The 21,370-nt window shown below is 57.3% G+C and overlaps 1 protein-coding gene across 1 annotated transcript in view; it reads left to right on the forward strand.

Moving 5' to 3' along the window:
• The window catches only part of LOC129405593 (B-cell scaffold protein with ankyrin repeats-like), a 90,696-nt gene that overhangs the window by 31,926 nt on the left and 37,400 nt on the right, over positions 1-21,370 (forward strand). The window contains exons 3-5 of the mRNA XM_055141878.1: positions 5,791-5,945; positions 13,022-13,160; positions 19,293-19,417. Coding sequence (XP_054997853.1) covers positions 5,791-5,945; positions 13,022-13,160; positions 19,293-19,417 — 419 coding nt within the window. The remainder of the gene's footprint in view (positions 1-5,790; positions 5,946-13,021; positions 13,161-19,292; positions 19,418-21,370) is intronic.

Below are 21,370 nucleotides of genomic sequence, written 5' to 3' on the forward strand. Positions count from 1 at the left end.
GAGGAGTCTGGAAACACGGGAAGCTCTGGTGCCCCCTGACGGCACGTGCCCCCGGCCCGGCTCCACCGTCCCGCAGGGCCTCCAAGTCGCCCACCAGGTGCCAGCGCTGTGGTTTCGGGGAGAAGTGGCGGCCGGTCGGGTAAGCTCCTGGGGGGCTGGCGGCCACCTGCAGGGTGGACGGAGGGCAGAGCCTCGTGCGGCGGGAAGGGCGCTGGCCTTGCACGCGGCCGACCCGGGTTCCGTCCCCGGCTCCCCCAGGAGGGGTGCCTGGTGCAGAGGCTGGAGTCAGCCCTGGGCACGCGGGGGCGGCCGGCACAGGCGGGCAAGGAGAGGCCTCTCCCCGCCCGGGGCTGTTCAGACACCTGCAGGGAGCCTCCGAGGAGACGCTGTCGCCTGAGGCCAGTCAGAACCGGCCCCTGCAGATGATCCCGCATCGTCACAAGACAAGTTGTTTTTCTTTGAGACCGAGAGTCGGTCCCTTGAAGGCACCTAAAGGCGTCTCTGTGAGAGGAGGTTCTTGGGGTGACGGAGACGCTGGCGCGGACGGCAGCTGCCACTTGGGCGGGCAGGGAGGCCAGTGGGGGTCAGGGAGGCCAGTGGGGGTCAGGGCGGCCAGTGGGGGTCAGGGCGACCAGTGGGGTCAGGGAGGCCAGTGGGGGTCAGGGAGGCCAGTGGGGGTCAGGGCGACCAGTGGGGTCAGGGAGGCCAGTGGGGGTCAGGGAGGCCAGTGGGGGTCAGGGCGACCAGTGGGGTCAGGGAGGCCAGTGGGGTCAGGGCGACCAGTGGGGTCAGGGAGGCCAGTGGGGGTCAGGGAGGCCAGTGGGGGTCAGGGCGGCCAGTGGGGGTCAGGGAAGCCAGTGGGGGGCAGGGAGGCCAGTGGGGGGCCAGGCAGGCGGGGGGGCCGGGCTGGCCAGCCTCAAGGCTCCCAGCGGCTGCCTGCGGGACTCCCTGGGTGAACAGCCGTGACTGGGGTTCTGGGTCCCGCCGGGCTGCTGTGCCCACAGGGCCTTTCCCTCCCCCACACCCCGGGGCTGGCACGCCTTGGGGCCCAAGCCCCCACCTGATGCCCAGGTGCTGAGCTGGTGCTTCCGCCACGTGCCCTGGGCTCTCGGCAGCTGCTCCTGGGGCTTGTCCACGGGACCGTGGCTGACCCTGTAACCCCTGCCACGGGCCTGGGCTGCCACATGGTGCTGGGCGCCGGGGAGGCAGGCCAGGCCTTCCTGCACGCTAAGCCTCGGGGAGGGGCCCCTCCCAGGACTCGGTGCTGGCCCGGGTTCCGCTCCTCCCCCCGGCCTGCTGCATGACAGCAGAGGTGGCCCTGCCACGGCGGCCCGGGGCTCCCCGTGACTCGCAGCCCTGCTCGCGTGGCCCTGAGCTTCCTCCTGCTCCTCGTCCTCCCGGCCCTCCTCCCCCTCGCTGGACGCCAGCTCCCGTGGTCCGGCAGATGCTCAGTGCCGCCCGGCTCCCCTGGGGCACCCGGAGGCTCTGCGGGGACTAGGGCAGCACCGGAAGGGGGTTCACACCCAGGGGTCTCGCGCCTGCTCTGCCAACGCGAGCACTGGGCTGTGGGTCCCCTGGGCCGCCTGCTCCCGACTCCGTCTGCGATCTCGTCGTACCTGTCAGCCCCGTCTGGCACAGTGCTGCCGTCACTGTTTCCTTCCCTGGTCTGGGGCTCTGACCCTGGCCCACACAGGCGAGGTCGCCCGACCCTGAGCTTCACGTTTTTAAGACTGTTATGAAAACACAAAGATATTGTGTCGTTTGCCATCCCAGGGAGGGGCAGCTGCTGGGTCACGGAGCCAGAAACTTCCCCCAGGTGGCTTGAATGGCTGCCGGCGGGCGGCTGAGACACAGCACTCGGGGGACGGCTGCGGACACATGAGGCCCCACGCCCAGCCCAGACGGGCAAAGCACAGGGAGCAAATAAATCAGCATTTGGCAGAAGTTAGTGACTCAGCACCAAACGGAAATTAGAGTTTTAAACATGTGTTCAGAATATCGCACAACTGAAAATCTCAGGGGCAAGGCTTTGAGGCGTGCAGTGTCGGAGCTGTGCCTGTTGGTGTGACGCGCTGGGTTCCGTTTAGTTTTTCAAAGTGAGTCCTTTGTACACAAAGACCAGGAGGATATGTATTCGAGAAAGTCAGTTATGGCTGTCTCTGTGGAAAGGAATTATAGGTGATTTTATTTGGTCCCTCATTTGTGGATTCTAAATCACATGTAATTATCTGCTGCTTGGGCAAAAGTACGTTTGGGTATGGAAATGCATTTATACTCTCATCTTGTAAAAGAATGAGTAGTTATTTGATGTTCACTTTTTCTTTATTAGAAAAACTTACATACATATGGGTTGTTGTGAGTTTATTGTATATTGGGAAAAAAATGAAAACCATTTCCAAAGAACCTTTTCTTACAAGCTCTCAAGTGCTCACTAAGGTGGGGGTGAGTTTTCCTTCTGGAGCATGTAGGAGCTACCCCCCTTATGTAAGCACGTGTGTAAGTGCCTGCGTAAATGTGTGCATGTGTGAGTGCATGTGTGTAAGCATGTGTGTAAGTGTACGTGCAAGATGTAAGTGTGCAAGTGCATGTGTAAGTATGTACATGCATGCATAAGTGCATGTGTAAGTGTGTGAGCGCATGCATAAGTGCATGTAAGTGCGAGTGAGCGTGTGCACAAGTGTGTGAGTGCATGTCTAAGTGTGCATAAGTGCATGTGTAAGTGCCTGCATAAGTGTGTGAGTGCATGTATAAGTGTGTGTGCATAAGTGCATGTGTAAGTGTCTGCATTACTGTGTGTAATTATGTGAGTGTGTAAGTAAATAAATGCGTGCATAAGTGCATGTGTAAGTGTGTGCATAAGTATGTGTATAAGTGCATAGGTATGTGAGTGTGTAAGTGTGTGTATAGATGCATAAGTGTGTGAGTCCGGAGGTTTGTGCATGAGTGCGTGGGTGTGTACATGAGTGTGTGTGCGTGAGTGCGTAGGTGTATGTGTTCGTGAGTGTGTGGATGTGTGCATGTGTGCGTGAGTGTGTGGGTGTGTTCGTGAGTGTGTGGATGTGTGCGTGTGTGCGTGAGTGCGTGGATGTGTGCGTGTGTGTCTGTGAATGCGTGGGTGTGTGCGCGAGTGTGTGCGTGTGTGCATAAGTGCGTGCGTGAGTGTGTGAGTGCATGTGTGAGTGTGTGGTTGATGCTCTGCTCGGAGTGGCCCCAGCCCTTTCTGGCTGTCAGAGAGGAATGGGCCGTCTGGGCCAAGTGGATTATCACGCCCCAGGTATTCGGATACTCTGCAAAGCGGCGGGAAGTCACCTCTCACCCACGAGTTCCACGTCCCATGTATAATTGAACACTGTGGACACACACATTGTTTTGAAATCTAGATTTTTTTTAAAGGTAGCAACCAAATTGCATGGAGCACTTGACAGACCCATTCAGTGGCGGGAATTGCTGAGAGCTGGTGGTCAGCTCTGTGGTTCCAGTGGTCAGTTCTGTGGTTCCGTGTCCTGCAGGGGCTCTGCCTTAACTGGACTTTGTTTGGGCCCATCTGTGGAGGGGACACAGGCTAAGCTGCTGCTGCTGCAGCTTGGTTATTTTTTTTAATTCCAAGAATTTTATATTGTTATTTCTTGGATCTATGATGCTTTTTGAGTTAATATTTTTTAATTAATTTTTATTAAAAACTAGTGATTTACAAAGTTGCTCCAAGATTTTGATGTTCTAACACCAGTGTGATTGTCCCTCTATCAATATCCGCAGTTTCACTCCAATCCCAATGTGCTCATTTAGGCACATATCAAACTTACTTTATGTTGTTCATCCCAGCAATACTTTAAGAAATTATAAGTACAATTATCAGAAAATAAATCGGTAAGAGCCAATTTGTGATTACTGGTGACTTTGACCTATGTACATAAAAAAATTGAAGCTATTTAATACCACCTATTAAAACGCCTATTTTCATATGTAGGTATGTTTTCAACTTTGGAATCTAAAGTATATTACATTAAATTTTATTTTATACTTGGATCTCATTATGGTAATAATCATGTCTTACCTGTCATTTATAAAACATTTTTAGCAATTCTGTGTTAATATATTATAGACTTTACATGAAATATATAAGGTCTACAACCTAATAAAATGCCTATTTCCATATATAGGTATAAGTTTTCATTGTGTTAATATTTTTTAAATTTCATTATAACCCCATAATTTACCAAGTTGTTCATAACAGGTATTTCAGCCTTGAGTGCCAACACCGCACGTCCCCATTCCCAGCTTCCCGCCCACCAGCTGGGCTGGCCCCTTGCAGGCACGATCAGCGAACTTCACACTGTCTGTACGACACAAAGGCAGATGGATGGAGTTATGGATTTTAGACCAGTGAGATCAGCTTGTGACGATTGTTCTGTCTGCTGTGGGTCACCGTCACTGTCCGGGAGCCTGCTGGGCTGGTTGGTGCCGCACGTCCGTTACCGCTTAGACCCCCGAGCTGGGTGGGCTTCTGACTTGCCGTCAGCTCTGCGGGGGTCCTACCGGGCCGACAGTGCTGGGACAGGTGGCATCGTCCGTGACACAGCTGCAGCTCGGGTCTGGCTGTGGGGCGGCCGTCTGTGCAGGGAGCTGTGGGGGTGGGGGCTGCTGTGCTGTCGGGCAGAAAGGGGGCTCTGCCCGGCCCGAGTCCTCCCCTGGCCAGTCCACCTGGGAAGACTGGACAGGATGGGGCTCTCGGGGGTGGGGCTGCCAGTTTTCTGGCAGAGTTTTCAGCCCTGGGCACTCTGCAGACTGGCCCACTGGGACGGGCTCGGCGCGACGTCCTGCTGAGATTAGCTGTGGAGCCGGGCCCTCGGCTGTGGCTTTGAGCTGGTCTGGGTTGGCACAGCCGCGCCTCCCGCTCGGGCTGGGTGGCCCAGGTCCTGCCTTCCTGCCTCTGCTGGGCCCTAGGGGAGGGCGCGCTTTAGAAACCAGAAACCCCCCTTCTTTGGAATGAAAGTCCTTATTACACAATTATTTCAGTGTTTTTAATAAGAAAAATAAATTTTAAAATGTTTTAAAAATATAATATATATTTAATATATAAATATTTATATATAAATATATAATAATAAAATCATAAAAAAAATTCTGACTTGTTTGATGTAGAAAACTTCTTACAGGTGCATTAGCATCGGAAAAGCTAATGTTTCACGGTCACTCAATGATGCTGCTGTCACCAGTGATTGTTGGTGACGCTTCTGACTTTCAGGGGGCTGGGTCAGGATAACTGCTCTGATTCACACTGTCCTAGTTTAAAGTAAAAGAAATTCTGGTCACTTATAAACCCTCCTTGTCTTTCAGTTTGACTAGTTTAGTAGAAATGTTAGCTTGTGTCTGGGTTTTGGGGGGAAATATTTAATGAGTAGGAAGGCGTTATTCTGTAGTTGGTAGTCGGGCACTTGAAGACAGTAGTAAGCATTGCTACCTGTGTGTGTGTGTGTGTGTGTGTGTCTGTGTGTCTGTGTCTCTGTGTCTCTGTGTCTCTGTGTGTGTACAGAGCTTTTAGGTTCACACCCAGCTGTGCTCAGGATTTACCCTGACTCTGCAGCTCACAGATCACTCCTTATGGGGTTGAGGGGACTCTCCTGGCTGTCAGGGACGGAACCCGGATGGATCGGTTCCTTTTACAGCTGCATTTCACATACTTAGTTGTCCCGTCTGTCAAACTGTCCAACGGTTAGTTGTAACAGCAATGAAGGAAATAAAATACAAACTTAGCTATGTGCTAATCTGCGTGTGTGGCTTTTCCTCCAGGCTACACGGACCACCTGGGGGTCAGCGCCCCGACAGAACTACGAATGGATTATCCTGGGGGCGCAAGAGAGAGAGAAGGGTCTGAAGCGTCGCCAGAAGCACGTGGCGGACCCCAGCCTGCGGCCCTGGTGCTGCCGAGGGATGTCCTGTGTGAGGTCAGTGGCCCGCCTCTCTGCCCTGTGCTGAGGCTGCATCTGTGTCCGGCAGTTAGTAAGAATCTAACATGTGTTTGTTGACTAGAAAATAAACGGAAACATTTTATCCATTTGTGTGAGGTACAGTTGCAACTGTATTTTTTGCACACGCTCTCCAGTTTCCCAAAAACCATCTGCTGGAGAAACGTTCCTTGCTCCGCTGCATGCACTGGGCTCCTCTGCCGCAGATGGACTCTCCTGAGTCCGAGGGTCTCTGTTCTACTCTGGTGGTCTGTCCTATATCTAGAGCCACACAGTGTTGGTTTATGAAGCTGAATAGTATAATTTAAAATATGCAAAGACAATATCTCCCAGCTTCATTTTTCTTAGCATCATTTTGGCTATTCAGGGGGTTTTACGATCCCATGCAATGTTAGTAAAGTTTGTCCTATGTCCCTGAAGACTGTCACTGAGGTTTGTTTTGTTCGGGGGCCATACCAGCCACGTGCCGGGCTCACTCCTGGCTCTGCACTCAGGGCTCGCCCCTGAGGCCTCAGGGTGCCATGCAGGGTGCTGGGGGCTCAGGCCTGCGTGGCTGTCTCAGGCAAGGGCCTTCTCTGCTGTGCTAACTCTCCGTCCCATCCCTGGAACTTGAACGGGAACCACCTGAAACCTCTCTAGTGCTTTGGGTCACTTGGGCTCGTTCTTTCGGCTCGTGAGTATGGGATATGTTTCCCTCTCTGACGTTCTTCCTGTTCTTTCAGCAATCACTCACACTTCTTCATGCATTAGTCTTTCACGCTCTTTGTTAAGTTGGTTTGTAGGTATTTATGTTTTTAGATACTATTTTAGAAGGGGTTGTCTTTTATATCTCTTCTTATTTGTCATTTACCTATAGAAACACGGGCTGGAGCGATAGCACAGCGGTAGGGCGTTGGCCTTTCATGCGGCCGACCCGAGTTCGATTCCTCTGCCCCTCTCAGAGAGCCCAGCAAGCTACTGAGAGTATCACGCCTGCATGGCAGAGCCTGGCAAGCTTCCCGTGGCGTATTCGATATGCCAAAAACAGTAACAACAAGTCTCACAATGAGAGATGTTACTGGTGCCCACTCGAACCAATCGATGAGCAACAGGATGACTGTCATAGTCATACAGAAACACAACATATTTTTTATGCATTTATTTTGTAGCCTGCTGCTTTGCTGTAATGATTTATGCTGTAATAAATACTGGATAAATAGTAATACAGGATAAAATCCACACCCTTGCTTTTGCCCGGTCTCATTTTTTTGCTAGTGAGCATTACATTGGCTGTTAGTTTGTTGCAAATGTTCATCTTACCCTGAGGTATAATGTTTCCATCCCTATTATGTTGTGTATTTTTAAAATCATGAGTGGATGTTGAATCTTGTCAGAAGCTCTCTCTGTTTCAGTAAATATGATCATATGATTTTTATCTTTAATTGGCATGGTGTATGACATTAATTGATTTGCATATATTGAACTATCCTTTCGTCCCTGGAATGAATTCTACTTGGTCATTGTGCATAATCTTTTTGACATATTTTTGGATTCAGTTTTCTTAGATTTTGTTGAGAATTTTTGTATTGATGTTCTTTCGTTCTTTAGAAACATATTTATTTTTGGTGTTAAGGTAATGTTAGCTCTGTGGAAACTTAGAAAGGCTTCTTGCTTCAATTCTCCATAAGAGCTTGTGTGTATTCAGTAAGAATTCTTTGAAGTTTTCGTAGGAGTCACTGGGAAACCCATATGGACCTGGGTTCTGGTTTCTAGGGAGATTTTAAATTTCTCTTCCAATTTCATGATTCATGATTGGTCTGTGTAGGTTTTCTGCTTCCTTCTGATTCAATCTTGGGGGGTGAGGGTTGCATGATCCTAAGTATTTATCCACATCTGCTAGGTTCTTCAGCTTAGTGGCGAGAGTTTTTACAGTAACCTCTTGTAATCTTTTGATTCCTGAGGAGTCTATTCCATTTCTGCCCTTTTTAAAATTCATCTTTATTAAAAAGCACTGTGATTTGCAAAGTTATTCATTATATAGTTGTTGTTGTTGTTGTTTTTAAGTCTCAGTCATATAATGATTGAACCCCCATCCCTTCACCAGTGCACATGTTCCACCACCAAGAACCGAAATATACCCCCCTCCCACCCACCCCCACCCAAGTAGCTAATTATCTTCACTTTATTCTCTCTATACTTTGAATACATTCAATATTTCAATAGAGAACTCACTATTATTGTCTGGAATTTCCCCCCAACAATCAGGCCTGCTGAAAAGGCATCATTTAATAATTTCTTTTCATTGCTGAGAATGAAGACTTTTGGGTTTCTGATATTTTAGCTCCGTTCACAGTCTAGATGCATTTCTGCAGAAGCCGCTCTGGGTGCCAAAATGGGTTAGAAGACCTCTCAATCATAATCTTTAGGAGCAGAGGGTCCATTTCACACACTGCAGCTCCGGATCGTATCTGGGCGGAGGGCGTGCCGGTAACGCCCCCCCCCCATGATCACCTACAAGCAACGTCACTGCAAAACTCATACCTCTGGGTTGGGGTCTTAGGAGGTGGCTCTCGCCATTTCCCGCGCAGCATTTCTGCCCTTTGAGCCCTGAGCAGACTCACCTTTGTTTCCTGTTTCTCCTTCATGAGTGTCGTTGAAGGCTTGTCCATCTTATTTGTTCTTCTGCAAACACAGCTCCTACTTTCCTTAACCCTTTATACTGTTTTCTTGGTTTTCTAGCACTGCTTTTGTCTCTGATTTTTATTATTTCCTTGCACATTCTTACTCTGGGATTCACTTGTTAATTTTTCTGGTTCTCCCACCGTGGGGTCAGGCTGTTGACTTGAACATCCTCCCCGTGTTGGTGGATGCCCCCTGAGGCGGCTCTGGGTTCCGCAGTCTGGTGACTGCTCCTGTTCCTTGGAAGGATCTTTGCATTTCTTCCTCGTTTTCCTTTTTGACTCAGTTGTTCCTGAGCATTCTGTGGCTCGGCTCCCAAATGCCAGAGCTTTCTCCAACGTTCTTTGTATGGTTGATGTTCTAGGTGCCCCCATGGCCCTGTGGTCTGCAAAGATACTTGATACCATTTCCATTTTCATGACTTTATAGACAGTTGTGCACTAGCAGGTGATCCAGCCCAGAGGATGTCTCATGTGCCCTGAGACGAATGTGTGGTCTGTCTCGTGGGAGTGCCTGAATATTTCTGTTAATTCCAGGGCTCCCAACTCCCCACTTAGGGCTCTTGTTCCTTATCGAAGCTCTCTCTGTTCAAGCCTTTCACTACGACTGTGTTTCCACCCACACACCCCCTCACGTCTACTCATTTACGCTCTATCAACTTGACTGCCCCTTCACTGGAGTCCCCTATGTGGAAATGGGTTCATTCCCCCTGGTCTGCTGACCCCCTGGCCCACGGGCCGAGTCCATCCTTATCTCTTATCTCTTTAGCCGGAAGCTGTTTCTTCTGACACAGCGCGGGTGTCCCTGCCGGTAGGCTGCGTGCTTGCTGTCCAGCCTTCGCCTCTGAGTCTGCTGTGAGAGTTCAGGGGTCTCTTACAAGCAGCGGGGGCTGGATGGTTTCCTGGCCCGTGCAGACGCTCCCCTGGTGAGCGGGAGTCAGCTGGGGAGCGTGGCAGAGAGGAGTGAGAAGCAGAGAAGTAAGGGAGAGCGAGTGAGGAGTCAGTGCGCCGGAGCAAGGCGGGGGCGTCCCCTCTGCAGTAGAAATAGCTCACCGAGAATTACGCAACGGGCCCAAAGTCGGCTCTAAAAACACCTGCGCAGGAAATTTGAATAGAAAGCCTTCCCGTATCACCGCGCCGGGAAGCCAGGCTCAGACCCGGTCCCCTTGCCGGGCCAGGGGCCCTGGGGGCTGGTCCGGTGCTTTCCCGGCCGCTGGGGGCACACGGGGGCCTGGCCGGAATGATTCCAGACCCTCCCAAGAGGATTGACTCCACATCGAGCCCTCCAGCGTGTCCTCGAATCCCGGGACACGTGGGACCCAAGAGGGAAACGTCCTCGTGACTACTGTAGCAGCCCGGCCCCCAGAGCAGAGAACCTTCCCCCAGGCTGGTCTGGGTGAGCACTGGGAGTCCATGTGCCGTCCAACTGGCCGGGACCCTGTCCACTGCGTCTCCCAGGCAGCGCTGACCCTGGTGACCTTGGTGTCCAATCGCCCTCTCCCGTACAGAGACCCTGGCCCCTGCTGGACACGCAGATGGCTCCACCCACTGGGCATGGCTCCACCCACTGGGCACATCTCCGCCCTGTGGGACCGACGGGCCTGCCCGGCGAGCCAGGGGACAGGCCCAGAGCGCTGCCTGGGAGAGGAGGGCTCTGTCTCCTGCCACAGCTCTGGGACCCCCTGCCCGCCCCCGACCCAGCCACTGGGCAAGTGAGGCCCCTCCCCGCTGGCCGTTGCTCCGTGCTGGCCTCCCCCCCGGCTGGGCGTTCCCAGGCCTTGAGCCTCGGCCACGTTCCACGCAGCAAACAGCTCTGCCCAGTCTCGTGGGCAGCGGAGATGTGCCCCCGCTCTGCGGGAAAGCGCCTCCGGCCTGAGCGGCACCAGGGTGAATCCTGCCAGTTCCTGAGCGGCACCGGGGTGAATCCTGCCAGTTCCTGAGCGGCACCGGGGTGAATCCTGCCAGTTCCCGCTGTGGCCTGGACTCTGCTCCCGCCTTCCCTCCCTGTCCCCACCGGCCCAGCTGCCGGCCCGTGTCCTGCCCAGTGCCTCTCATGAGAGTGCGTGCCCAGGAGACAGACCCACATAGCGACTGAGTCAGGCCCGGGCCTGGTCTTACTGCTTGTCTGGGAGTGTGTTCGTGTGTGTGACTCTGAGTGTGTGTGTGAGAGAGTCTCTGTCAGCGTGTGTGTTCTTGTGTGTGACTCTGAGTGTGTGAGTGTGTACATTTGTGTGTATCATAGTGCCAGTGTGCGTGTGTGATGTGTGCATGAGTATGTGGGTGTGTGTGTTTGATCACAAGTGAGTGTATGACTGTGCTTGTGATCAAAGTGTATGAGTATGTGTGTTTGAGTGTGTAAATATGTGCATGGGTATGTGAGTGTGTGTGTGTTTGAGTGTGTGTGACTGAGTGTGTATGTGTGTGTGTTTGAGCATGTGAGTGTATGTTTTGGGGGAAAGTATGAGTTTGCATGAGTTTGTGTGTGTTTGAGTGTGCAAATGTGTGGGTGTGAGTGTGTGAGTGCGTGTGAGTGTGCGCATGAGGGTGTGAGTGTGTGAGTGTGTGACATGGCCAGGCTGCAAGTGTTTCGGGTCCCTGTGACACAGGACACACGGGGGCATAGGGCAGGGCTGCCCTGGCGGCTGTGACCGCTCTGGTCCCGAGGGCCAGCAGTGCCCGGAGCAGCCTCGTGTCCAGGGGTGGACACCGGGTCCCGCCTGCCCGTCTGTCTCGCCGCCTCTGGGCCCCGGAAGCTTCCAGGAGCTGGTTCCTGAGGCGCCTGGAGTGGCCGTGCTCCCCGCGGGGCCTGCCCCCCCCCCGCCTGTGTCCCGGCCGGAGCAGCGGCCGTGTGGGTGGCCCGCGCCATCCGCGCCCTCCCCCAGGGAATCTGTCCCGCGTCTCAGCTCTCCGCCCCCCGCCGCTCCTCACCCCCGCCAGCCCACACCCCTTTATTTTTGCTTCACTCTCCCACTGCTGTTCTGAGGCACACTCTGCAGCTCAGTTGGCCCTGCTGGTTTCTGGAGCAGGTTTCCTGGCGCAGAGGCTGCGCGGCTCAAAGGCTCTGCCAGGGCGGGGTGGGGGGGTGACATTTGGGCCTTCAGCCCCGGTTTCGCGGTGGTTGAATTGCCCCCCCATCGGGGGCCCCAGAAAAAGACTGGCTCCTCGGGGTGCAGCGTGGAAGGGGGGGCCCAGGCCTCGCCGAGGGGCAGGGACTGCCCCTGAGCCCGGCTGGGTGTGGGGACTGGGGGGCAGGCGAGGGCCCCGGGGCCCCGGGGGGAGGGAGGTGGGGGGGTCCCCGCTCCTCACCCCAGGGGCAGCACTGGGGGAGGGGTCAGCGGGGGTGGGAGCAGCCCTGAGGGTTGGACTGGGTTTGGGAGCACCGGGCTGGGGCACTCGCCCAGAGAGGGCACATCTCAGCCTCCGAGACCCCTGAGCAGGTTGGCAGAGGCCCCTGTGACTTCTGACCAGCGTCCGCCCGCCTTTCGCCGCTGGGTTCCTCAGCTACTCTGGGGCAAGGCTCGGCCGTCTCCGAGCTGCTGTTCCTGTCCTGAGGCAGTTATTCGGGCTGCAGGAGCGCGTGGCTCTCAGGTGTCCGGGGGGGGGGGTCTTTCGCTCCCTTTCCACGGGGCTGAGGACACGTCTCTGACGTGGGGCCTTCGGGGTCACCCCCACTTCCCAGGGCTGCATCCAAGTGTCCTCCCGCCTCTGCCCGAGTCGTGTCTGGTGCCAGTGAGGCTTCACTGCCCCGCGTTGGCCAGGGTCGTGCGTGCCGGGAGCCAGGCCAGCTGCGCACGGCTGTGTGGTGTGCGTGTAGCGTGTTTCCCCGAGACATGCTCCCCCGCACCCGCTCAGCCCCACAGGCCGTCACGCACTCTGCTCGTGTGTGGTTCTAGGACAGGGGCCCGTGTGGCCGCTTCTCCCTCCTGCAGAAGGTGCTCTTGCTTCTGGTGCTCTCTTGGTCAAACCGTCCGTTACGGGAAAGCTCGGGGAGAGGTGCGGCTGGCGGGGGGGCTCCCTGAAGGCCGGGACGACCCCCACCCAGGGAAAGGCAGCAGCCGCGCCTCACCCGCAGCCAACACGGGAGAGAGGTCACGTGTGTGTTCGCTGGGGATCACACTCAGGAGAGAGGTCGCATGCGTGTTCGCTGGGGATCACACTCAGGAGAGAGGTCGCATGCGTGTTCACTGGGGATCACACTCAGGAGAGAGGCCGCGTGCATGTTCACTGGGGATCACACTCAGGAGAGAGGCTGCGTGTGTGTTCACTGGGGATCACACTTTCGTGCTTTGTTCCCTCGTGTGGCTGGGCCTGTGGGCACGAGGAGGCGGGCACAGCGTCTTGGGGGGGCTCTGAGGCTCACGGAACCCTTTCAAGTATCTACGTGCCTTTTCTCTCCAGAATCCCGGTGAAATATTCATCATTTTCAGAGACGAGGAGGCGTATGGCACCGTGGAGGTTGAGTTCAGGGCCCCCAGCGCCCGCGTGAGCGCACGCCCGGTCCCCTGGAGCACGACCGTCTGGCGCACGAAGGCCTGGGGTAAGAACCACCCGTGTCCTCCCGGGACCCACGTGACGTCCGGCTGTCCGGGGCGGCTCTCTGCACAGAGGAGCACGTCTCGGCGAGACAGAGCGTGGCGCCCACTCTCGGCTGCCACCGCGGGGTGCCGTCCTCCCCCCGTTTCCTCTTCTGTCTATCGGCCGAGCTCCCGAGCCGAGTGCAGTGCGGCCGGCCTGCACCTGACTCCTTCTGTTCCGTCCCCGGGCCCCTTGGCTGCGGCGACAGTGCCCCCCTCGCTGGGTTATGGGCCCATCTCCATGACCGTCAGTCTTGCTCACGTTGTAATAAACTAAGATTGGAAATCCCAGCCAGAGCGGGGGTCATGGTTTGGCTGTGGCGGGGCTCCTGGATTCCTCGGGTCCTGTTGGGTCCGTCTCGCGTCCGCTCCTTCGCCCTGGAGCTGAGGCTCCGGACAGACCTCCGCCGGGGGCCTCCGCTGGGCGAGAGCCGAGCAGAGTGGCCGCTGAGGGTCTGGGTGCACATGCAGAAACGCTTGTTTTCCATTTACTTCGTCCGTGACGAGACAGTGAAGTTGTGGGGCTCTGCACGTAGGCACTTCCGGGGTGTTTTCAGGCGAATGAGGTGCAGGCTGAGACACACGCAGAGAGGTAGAGCAAGGAGCCGCGTCCACTGCACCCCGGCCGGGCCTGCTGCGGGCGCTGCAGCTCCGAGCTGAGCTGCCAGACCGTTCACGACGCTTCCTGCTGCCCCGCCTGACCTCTGTCTCCGTCCACGCCTGCCTGCCCAGCTGGGCAGCTGGGAGCCCAGCGAGGCCTCTGCGAGCACTCAGGCCTGACTCGGGGGAGGCGGGGGCTCCAGAGCCTGCTGGCGTCTCTCCCATCCCCCCAGACCCCCCCCCCCGCCTCCTCTCGCCGCCTGCAAATGTTGTGAGTGTGGCATTGGAGGTGCGATGTCTCGGGGAGCATCTGCTCGGCTGCGGGGGGCCTTGAGCTCAGTCCTCAGGGCCACAGAAGAAACGATTTAATGAGCAATAATTTCTAACTAATTAGTTTTTGAGTTTAGACTAACTCTGGTGAGACTGAAATCATTAAAGGAAACCAGTCTTGCACACTGAGAGGTACTTACATGATATTTCCCATACAGCACATCACGAACGGAGCGATAGCACAGCGGGGAGGGCGGTTGCCTTGCACGCGGCTGACCTGGGTTCAATTCCTCCATCCCTCCCGGAGAGCCTGGCAAGCTATCGAGAGTATCCCGCCCACATGGCAGAGCCTGGCAAGCTACCCGAGGTGTATTCAATATGCCAAAAACAATTAACAACAAGTCTCACAATGGAGACGTTACTGGTGCCCGCTCAAGCAAATCGATGAGCAATGGGAGGACAGTGCTACAGTGCTACGTGGCAGATCAGAAATGTCAGAATCATTCTCATTAAGATTTCACGTTTCATAAACCTAGCAATGATGAACAGGTCAAAGCATGGCATATGCGAGAATTCCGAGGTTTAATCTGGGCGGTAAAGCTACAGGTTTGTATTTTTTTTAATTCACTAGTTCTGCTAAGTAAACTTCTCCACGTTAAAAAGAACTTTTTGTCTGGTGCCAGGGATTAGACTCCAGCCTTCGTGTGCATGCGTTTTCTGCATTAAGTGGCCTGAGAGTTAATGGGAGATTTTCTTACCAAACGTTGGCGCCCGTAGCAGCGTCTGGGGACAGGAGGGGCAGGCCTCTGTGGCAGGGCAGTCTTACTGCTTTCCTCGGGTCTGTTTCTCGGCTCTTTCCTGCCGTCCCGGCCAGCCGTGTTTTACGCCATGGCCCAGTGCTCAGTTGCGGCCTCAGATCCCAGGCCCAGCCGGGCGTCGCAGAGGGAGAGGGAGCAAGGATAGCGGAGGCTGAGCCCCAGCACCCCCACGCCCTGCCCAGCCTGAGCCCAGTCTCCCCGCCATAGGCCCGAGGCTTCCCGGCTGACCCCGAGTGCTGCCCAGAGGCCCCGCGGGGAGCCCGGCGGGAAGGACCCGGCAGCAGGAAGGGGCGTTGCCTGCCCCGGTGCCGGGACGGCCTTGCTGAGCTGCGGGGAGAGTGAGCGGCCACGGGAAGGCAGGGCATGTGCAGGACCCGGCGGAGAGGGACACCCCATCTGTTCCCACCTGCCGAGGCCTGTAAACCCCCCACGGTGGCCGTCCGGCCCAGGGTGCCTGGCCACAGCTGCCCGCCAGGCTCTCGGCTGTGACTCGGGTCAGTGACGCCCAGAGTCGCCTCCTCGGCCGTTCCTGTCCCTCCAACGCTCCTCAGACGCCTGCGCTGCACCACGCGCCCTGTCTCCGCACGGCTGGACTCAGAGCTGCCGCTCTCTGTCTCCCCTCGGTCAGACACCAAGTCTCGAGCACTCCGTCAGGTGCAGGGGGGGGGACGAGGCCACGGCCAGCCCGCACACTCTCCGTCCCTCAGAGCCCGCCGGCATGGCAGCGGCCCTGGGGCCCAGGAGGAGAGCGAGGGCAGCCCTCCCTCTGTCCACGGCCGCCGTCCCCAAGCGTCCCGTCCCCTCCCCTCCCCGGCCTCTGCTGACCTAGCCTGGCCCTTCTGTCCTCGGGGCTGAGTTGAGGTGTTTCCGTCGAGTCCCCGATGCAGCGGGCAGTGAATGCGGCCCCCGCGGCCACAGGAGCTGCCCTCCGCCCGGTCTCTTGCCTGCAAGAAGAACCTCTCCCGACACCCAGCCCCCGCGGGCTGGCCTGACTGCTGGTCAGTGCTGGGCTGGCCCTCCACCTGGAGGAGGTCCTGACTCATTTCCGGAGCCTCCCATGGTTGGCCGGGCCAGGCAGGGCCCGCCGGGGTGAGCAAGACTCCTCGCTCCGGCCTCTGTGCCCCCCGCAGCGCTTGGCCGGGCTGCAGATCCGCGTGGCCGCGACCCAGAGGGAGCGAGTTCAGGCCCGTGGGGTTGTGCGCGAGGACGCCCCGGACCTGCTCTCTGCGGCCTCTCCCGGGCGCACCCCCGGGCGACCCGGCAGCTCGGAGCAGGGTCCTCCCCTCGCCCCTCGCGCCGAGCAGACGTCGGCCAGGGGCTGCAGGAAGCCACGCTTGAGCTGCCTGCGCTGTGCTCCGGGAGCTTGTCCTGGGCCCAGCTTCCGTCAGAACTCATGCAAGTTAGCGGAAGGCTTTCAACTCGAAGCGCGAGCTCGCTCTGTCGGGGGGGGACGGTCTCCTCTGCTGCCGCGTCCACGGCCGGCCGGGAGGGACGTGAGCGGTGCCTGCACTCGCTGCTCATTTAAACCCCCCGGTTGCTATGCACATACCTTCGCGTTTCACTAAAAGGACCCCAAGGTGCCTAAGGATGTACCAAACATGATGCTGAAACTGCCTAGGAAAATAAGGGTTTTACAGTGTTTTTTAAAATGTCTTGTTTGGGAGCCGCACCTGGCCCGGGCGTCCCCGCACCAAGGACCCAGCCCGCAGGAGTCCTGCCCACTGTCCTATGCTTCGGCCTGGTTTTCTTTGGTTTTTTAAATTGTATATCAAGGTGTCTTTAACATAAAGTGATTAACTTCAGGTCTGGCCTGGGTTCTGAGCAGCCACGATGCAGTTAATGATGTCCAAGTGCGAGGGGAGTCACGTGGGTCCGAGAGGTCGAGCAGGTGCCAGGAGGCGCAGTTTCTGGACCAGTGGCCGGCAGGGGCCTGGGGGCACCGGGAACGCAGACGCCCTCTGCTCCCGGGCCCAGAGGCGGGGGCTGACAGAGACTCGGCACGGCTCGGAGCCCACGTGCGAATCCTGCTCCTGTCCAGCCTCCGAGAGGCCTTGTCCTGCCCCCGCCTGCTTATGCTCTCCCTCCGCACCTCTCCCCTGCAGGACGGGGCCCATCCCTCCTCCCTACTCCCAGCAGTCCCCACCTGTGTTCTGTCCACTGTGGTTGGCGTTACCTGCTCTGGGCTGGACGGCAGACAGAGGGTCCCTGCTCCCTGCCTGGCCCAGGCTTCCGTGTGTTTGCGTCTGTCCCAGAGGCCACCAGGTGTGGCCTCAGGGCGGCTGGGGCAGGGAGGGAAAAGCCGCCCAAGGGGCCCTTAGGAGGCGGAGCTCCGGGCGGGAGACCAGGGGGATGGCGGAGGAAGCCAAGCAGCAGGGTGTCCAGCCCGGATGGGAGCCGGCCACCCTGAGGGAAGGCCCACCCCCATCGCACACCCAAGCCTCACGGCAGGCCGGGCGCTCCCGTCACATCCACCTCTGGGAACCTGCTCCGCTTCATTCCTCTGACTCTGGCCCCTGAGTCCCGAGTCCGGGCGAGACGTTTCACTGCAGGTCAGCAAACACTTTCTAATCCAGAGTCCGTGTCAGGGCGGCCGTCTGGGTGGGAGCGTTCGCCCTCCTGATCCAGTTGAGCCTGACTGTTTCACACGCCTCTACATTCTTCTGAGCAATAAGAGATCCTTAAATTTGTGAAATAAAATTAATGTTTAAGCACCTTGAAATACTGAAACCTTGCCGTGGACGCACTCAGACCCGCCTTGCGGTTGGGTGCCCAAACACATTCCAGATGTCCAAGTGACAGTTTTCCAGGGAAACTTGGAAATCCCTCCCTGAAGAACAAAGAACTAACGCGTGTTCTGAATATGAATTGAAGGAGCTAAGTGCTAATGCCTTTTCTTTCTATTACAATAAAACACAGCAACTTTCTGACTGGAATATGCATTTTTTTTCCTGGGAAGCCTCACCTTCTCCAGCACTTCCTTTGTTGTCTGTAGCTGACCTGGGGTGTGGCAGGAAGGGACAGACTCTCCCTTCCACGGCTCCTTCTCGAGATGGGCAGAGTGCATGGTGCTGGCCCGCGGCTGACCCGGCCTTTCGGACAGCCTTGCCCTGTGTCCACGTGAGGGAGAGTCTATGTTTCTGGCCAGTGCCTCCCCCTCCCACGCTTCAGAGAGTGCCACCTATGACTAGTGGTGGGTCTTGTGACAAGGTCAGTGACTCGAGCCTGACTTTGACGGACAACTCACCTTTCTTTTTTTTTTATTTTTTTTAACAGTTACAAAGCTTTCAGGATTAAGTCTCAGTCATACAATGATCAAACACCCAATCCCTTCACCAGTGCACATGTTCCACCTCCAAGAGCCCCAGTATACCCCCCCTTTCTTTCGCCCCCCACCCAGCCTGTATGGCAGATGATTTTCACTTTACTCTCTCTTTACTTTGGTTATATTCAGTTTTCGACAGAAAACCCACTATTATTATTTGGAATATTTCCCCCAACAATCAGACCTGCCGAAAAGGCATCATTAGATCATTTGTTTTCTATTGCTGAGAATGAAGAGCATATGATGTCGCACGGCCGCAAAAGCGGCCACGCAGTTTTGGAATTCTGGTATCTTAGTAATTAAGCCCAGAGGTGTTTCTGCCAGCAGCCGCTGTGTTCTGAGGTTGGTTTGTGTGCCTCTGGGGTCAGGGCTGCTCAGGGGCGGAGGAGCCCTTCCTGAGCGGCTTTTTGTGTATCAGGAAAGGATGCGTGGCCGCTCATGTGGCCACGAGGTTTGAAGAAAGAGTCCAGGTCCCCACATGCCGGAGCCGTGTTGGCGGAAGCTCAGTGTTGCCGGGATTCCATCTGGAGAAGGCGGGGACTCTGCACCTTCTCCATCTGGGGCACCCCAGTGTTGTCAGCCTGGTCTGGGGTCTGGAGCACTCTCTGGCATGCAGTGCCCGCCGGCCAGGATTCTTCACTGCTGAGTGCGGCAAGATCCAACTCACTTTCTGCGATGTCCAGTATTATGTGCAGAGGCCATTGGTCCCTCCGGAGACGGGGCCGGTGGGTCACAGCTCGAGAGGTAACCGCACCCCCAGCTGTCGGGCACCGCGGGGAGCCCCAGCACCCTCCCCCTGTCCACTGTGTGCTGGCCCGCAGAGTGGCCGGCGTCTGAGAGGGAGAGGCGTGGACAAAGGCCTGGGGCCTCGCTCCCGTGGTCGCTGTGCCCGGTTCCTGGGTCATTTGTGAGCTCCGTCTCCCGCATGGTTTCTAACAGCAGAACGAAGGCTGGAGAAAGAGAACATTCCAGAGCCGGTGAAAGCACCGCGGGGTCTTGGCCCTTTCTCCACGCCTCCTCGGGCCAAAAGGCGGGACGTGTGTTCCTCTGAGTACTCAGCCCACGTCCCCTCTTGTGTCCCTCAGGATTCCCCGCTGGCCCTGTCCACGTGGACGTGTACTGTGACGGGACCATCAAGGCCACAGCGGAGATCAAGTACCACCCGCGAGACGCGGCGGGAGCAGTGGGCCCCGGAGACGGCGGATGCAGGGTGAGTGGGCAGCTGGCGCCGGAACCCGAGGCGGTGGGGTCAGGCGGGAACTTTGGGGACTCCCGGAGCTCCCTGGTCAGTGGACAGCAGGCCCCGTGTGGAGAGGCGGGGGTCTGTCTGCCCAGTCCATCAGCCGCTTCCCACCGCTCTCCAGACCTGCTCTCCCTGGAAGGCCCGACTGGGCGCGCTGGGCGTGCTCTTTGCTCCGCGCCTGATCACGGGAAGCCCACCTCAGGGTAAGGGTGCCGATGGGAATCCCGGAAGGTTCCAGACTGCAGAGAGCAGGTGGGCCCAGGGGCGAGGGGACATCCCCGGCATCCTGCCCTCAGGGGCCCACCCACCCCCGTGCTGCGAGGCTGTGCCTTCATTTCTGCGTGTTACTCTTGCCACTGTGGCGGCCACTCTCTAGAGCCTGGCTCAGGCAGGTCCGCGTCTTCCTGCCCCCCAGCAGACTCCAGAAAAGGAGGTGGCGTTTGTGCTCCAGCTGCTGGTACCAGAGCGACCGCTCCGCGGAGTCTCCTGGGCTTGTTGTGGGGTTGGGGAGACCAGCAGGGTGGGGGCGGTCCGGGAGGAAGAGGCCGCCCCGCTGACCAGTGGACGGACGTGGCGATGAGCTCGGGGGCCTGGCGTGCGAGAGGGTGTGGGTGGGCTGCAGTGAGGCCCGCTGATGGACACAGAGACCGGCTCATTCCCTGGAGGGCTCGCTCTGCCCCGCGGGGAAGGGGGGGCGCGTCTCAGAGGAGGGACGGGGAGTGGAATGCCACTCGTCACGCTGCAGGGCTGCAGGCCCCTGGGCAGGATGTCGCTGTCGTGACTGCGAAGCGAGAGCAAAGGCACTGGGGTGCAGCTCGTCTAACCTCCCTGTGACACCTTGTCTTCTGCCTTCAAAGTTCTTTTCATTACAAGAAGATGGATAAAGTGATGCCTTGCCTCGTCCCCGTGCAGCCGGCCAGGAGTCGGCCAGACCGTGTCTGTGTGGGCGTCCCCTCCGGGGGAGAGTCTGTGCGGCCTGTGTGGAGAGCGCGGAAGGCTCCCGCCTGGCCCTCCATGAGCCCTCGCTCCCGTGGGCCTCCCCCCCGGGGCCTCGGACAGAGCTGGGTGTGGGAGGACGGACCCTCAGAGCCCACCCGGGTCTGGCCGTGCCGCTTCCCCGCACAGCCTCGCCATGGCCTCCTGCAGCCCATGGCCCTGGGGCCGGGCGGGCGGGGCCGGGCAGAGGCCAGGCCCGAGGCTGCAGCTGGAGCTGGACGAGGGCTGAGACACGAGCTGGCCCGCCCCGGCCAGGGCAGTGACCCAGATGGACAGGGAGGCGGCAGGGTCACTGCAGCCCTGCCATTGTCCCGAGGAGTCCACGGAGGCCGGCAGTGATGGGGGGACACAGTCCCTGCCTGGTGTGCCACGCTGCTGACCCCCCATCCCGAGGCTGGGAGGCGCTTTCCTGCACCCCCTGCCCGGTGGCTGGGCGGGGGGTGGGGGGGTCCGTGGTCCAGAACATCTGGAGCAGAGACGGGGGAGTGGTCAGCTGAGCCCGGGACGGGGGGCAGGCCCAGGGCACCTGCTGCGTCGACAGGGGCTTGTCCCGGCCCTCTGAGCCCACCTGCAAGTCCCCCTGGTCCGGGATTTAGGGGCCTGGGAAAGTGGCCCCGTTTCCGGCCTACAGGCAGTTAGAAAGCTTTGAGCTATGAACTCTTTGAATTTGAGGAAAGAACTAATGAGAAACCTTTGGGTCTTGCTTTTCAGAAACCCGAGGCTTTCTGAAAACATTTGAAAGCTGTGGGTAGATCACAAAATGGCCATTCTGCGAATTCGAGAGAAGAAGCAATGCTGAGGCATTTGGGTTGCTTTGTTTATTTTTAACGATGTCCATTAGTTTCTGAATACCTAAAGCAGCTTAATTACCTAAACGCTCCCTAAATCACTTCATCTTCTTCAGACAGACGCGAAATCCCAGCA

The sequence above is a fragment of the Sorex araneus genome, chromosome 6 (genome assembly GCF_027595985.1).
Source record: "Sorex araneus isolate mSorAra2 chromosome 6, mSorAra2.pri, whole genome shotgun sequence".
Classification (NCBI taxonomy): domain Eukaryota; kingdom Metazoa; phylum Chordata; class Mammalia; order Eulipotyphla; family Soricidae; genus Sorex; species Sorex araneus.